A 3,394-nucleotide genomic window follows, 5' to 3' on the forward strand; every position below is an offset into this window, starting at 1 on the left:
TGGTGATAACAAGATAATATGCATAAGTGCAAGTGCCACACCTGCCCCTATAGTCAAGGGCGACAGCTTTGGGAAACATCAAAGTCCCCAAAATCAATACGAGCTCGATCAAATGAAAGCGGTTCCATATGCTTCGGCTATTGGAAGCCTACGAGTATGCACAAGTGTGCACTCGCCCTGACTTAGCATTTATCACCGGAGTACTCGGTAGATATCAAGAAAATCCAGGTTTTGAACACTGGAAAATGGTAAAGAAGGCATTGCGTTATGTGAAAGGCATAAAGAGTTACATGCTAACATACAAAAGATCTGATTCCCTAGAAATAAGAGGGTATTCAGATGCAGATTTTGCGGGGGATAAAGATGATAGAAAATCCACATCTGGATATGTATTCACCCTCGCAGGGGGAGCTATTTCGTGGAGAAGCTCCAAACAGACCATAGTTGCATCATCCACGATGTATGCAGAATTTATAGCATGTTATGAAGCCACGGGGCAGGCATTATGGTTAAAGAAATTTATACCCGACTTGAAAGTGGTAGATTGTATTGACAAACCACTAAAGATGTACTGCGACAATGAGCCTGCAGTATTCTATGCTCACAACAACAAATCGAGTAATGCTACGAAACCGATTGAGGTTAAGTATTATGTTGTGAAACACAAGGTCCAGGATCAAACAATAAGTCTCGAGCATATAAGGACAAAAGATATGCTTGCGGATCCGCTAACGAAAGGCTTACCACCCAGCGTGTTCAAGGAGCACGTAGCCGGCATGGGTTTAAGGGAAAGTCTTACTTATCCTGGATCATAAGAGGCCCAAAAGTAAAAGAATTTGTTTCAAAACAGAGAAGTGTATTGTGGTCTGTCGATTCTATCGGCAATAGAGCTGTGACGATGAAACATGCCCTATGGACTGATCCAAAATGAAACGAATAAAGTGAAAGTATAAAGTTAAAAGAAAAGTTGAGATCAAGGGGGAGAATGTTAGAATGATCTCCACGGGATCGATCCCAACGGATCGATAACACCCTTGACCTCGTCCGCGCCCTGATCGGGGGCGCCCAACCCGTTATGGTTGGTGGCCCCTGTGACCTGCGCTATATAAAGAGGTGGGGGCCGGGGCACGCAGTACGAAGTTCACCGCGCCGCCAGTCACCCCACCAACATTCCCTATCGATCTAGGGTTGGCGCAGTGCTCACGGGAAGCACCACCACCCTCGCTACCGCACGCTCACCCTCTCCGCCGCCGCCACCATGTCGGCACCCGAGAGCTCCTCCTCGAAGGGAGAAGGTTTGTCTCCCACTCCCTCTCGATCTCTCTCCGATCTTGCAGTATACATATAGATCTAATGTCTACCCGCACGGATGCTACTCTAGTCGATCTAGCAAAAGTAAACACGCCCATGCCGGCCTCTTCCCCGTCTCCCTTGCCATCCTCCGCCACATGCGCTCCTTCACCATCTCGCCCGACGTGGCCTGCTTCCACTCCGCCCTCCGCGTCGCGGGCTCGCCCGGCGACGTCTCCGCCGTCCTGGACATCATGTCCACATCCGGCGTCGACCCGACCGTCCCCCTCATAGTCACCGCGGTGCATAAGCTGGCATACGGGGGCGACTTCGAGGGCGCCCGCGGCCTGATCGACAAAATGCCCGAGTTTGGATGCGTGGCCAATGTGGTGGTTTACACCGCGTTGTTCGACGGGATGCGCGCGTTCGGAGACGCGGATGCCGCGATGGGGCTGCTCGAGGAGATGGAGGGCGGCGGGCTGGGTGCCGGGTGCGTGCCCAACGTGGTGTCCTACACGTGTTTGGTGAAATGCCTGTGCGAAAGGGGTAGAATGGTGGAGGCTCTGAGCGTGCTGGATAGGATGGTGGCTAGAGGGGTGATGCCGAACCGCGTTTTTGTGCGGACGCTGGTCGATGGGTTTTGCGCGACTGGAGGGGATGGCTCGCTCGACAGCGCATATGATGTGGTGGAGCGTTTGGTCGTCGATGGAGCTTTGTCGAGTGGGCAGTGCTATAATGTCCTTCTGGTTGCCTTGTCCGGGGCTGGGATGGCAGGGGAAGCTGAAGGGCTCGCACAGAGGATGATGAAGAAAGGGGTGCAGCTGAGCCCGCTCGGGGGAAGTGCAATGGTGAGGGAGCTCTGCAGGGGCAAAAGGTGGTTGGATGCTTGCTATTGGTTGAGACTGATGGATGACGATGGGGTGCTCTGCGACTCTGATGTTTATGCTAGTGTGTTGCTTGGGCTGTCTGAGGAGGAGCATGTCCTTGAGGCCTCGGCGTTGGTGAGGAAGGCCATGGATAAGGGAATATGCATTGAGGCTTCATGCGCTGATTATTTGGTGCAGTTACCTCATCAACATGGTGATGAGGAGCTAGAATCACATGTATTAGGACTGAGGAGATCCCCTCAAGTATTGTCACATTGAGCTATGTTGCCGTTGGTTGAGGCTGATTGATCATGATCGTGTGCTCTGTGACTCTGATGTCTATGCTGGTGTGTTGCTACATGCCCTTGAAGCCTCGGCGTTAGTGAGGAAGGTCGTCGATAGGGGAATACTAATTGTTTGGTGCACTTACTGAGGCATAGCATCACATCTCCTAAGAGCACTAAGCTCCCTGGGTTGACAGCGTTTGTGGTCGATCGGCACGTCCCTTTCGCACGTGGGTCCCGCAGACTGTGGTCAAGGTCGGTTTCATTACTTCTTTTTCTTTGGCCCGTGAGATCGGTTTCTGATAGGTCGCGTGACTCGCGTGTGGTATTTGGGGTCGCGGCGGCTTCTCTCCGCCCTTGTGTCGTCGTGCCTCCTCGCCGCCGGTCGCTGCCGCCGCCTCTTTCTGTCCTCCACAAGCCGCCACCAGCCATTACCGCACCTCCTAGCTCTCCCTCCATCTGGAACACCGGCGACGGATGAGGAAACCCCGCCATGCCCATCTATCTCTCTCTATCCAAACCAGGCGGCGGCGGCAAACCCTCGGCGTTCGTGCAGCTAGATTCAGGTTGAGGATGGTGGCCGCAGCTGAGGAACAACGAAGGCCACTGCCATGCCCCTGGCGAATTCCCTCCCCTCTTGGATTAGGTTTAATTTCTTTTTTGTTTTTTCAATGCTTATGCCCCTTTCTTGAAATCGGTGGCCAGACAAACACGTCAATGGCTATGGCGTAGAGGCGAGGCAGTGGTTGCCGTCATGCACATCCCAACCAGGTTGATTCGACAGAATCACTTGCCAAACGAGCGCGCCAATTGAGATGGTGGCGGGGAAGAGATCGAGGTGACGGATGGCTGGATCCGAGGTAGGAGCCCCATGGCTCCATCGTTACCCTCGCTAGGGTATGATCTCCAATTCCCAGCACCTCCATCCATGTCAGCGATGACATCTCAGCGGGA

General features: G+C 53.2%; 1 protein-coding gene across 1 annotated transcript in view; it reads left to right on the forward strand.

Moving 5' to 3' along the window:
- The window catches only part of LOC124697008 (pentatricopeptide repeat-containing protein At5g47360-like), a 23,952-nt gene extending 21,517 nt beyond the window's left edge, over nt 1–2,435 (forward strand). Inside the window, exon 2 of the mRNA XM_047229654.1 lies at nt 1,397–2,435. Within this exon, the coding sequence (XP_047085610.1) occupies nt 1,397–2,435 (1,039 nt within the window). The remainder of the gene's footprint in view (nt 1–1,396) is intronic.
- The last annotated feature ends 959 nt before the right edge of the window (nt 2,436–3,394 follow it).

Source organism: Lolium rigidum, chromosome 3 (genome assembly GCF_022539505.1).
Source record: "Lolium rigidum isolate FL_2022 chromosome 3, APGP_CSIRO_Lrig_0.1, whole genome shotgun sequence".
Taxonomy (NCBI): Eukaryota; Viridiplantae; Streptophyta; class Magnoliopsida; order Poales; family Poaceae; genus Lolium; species Lolium rigidum.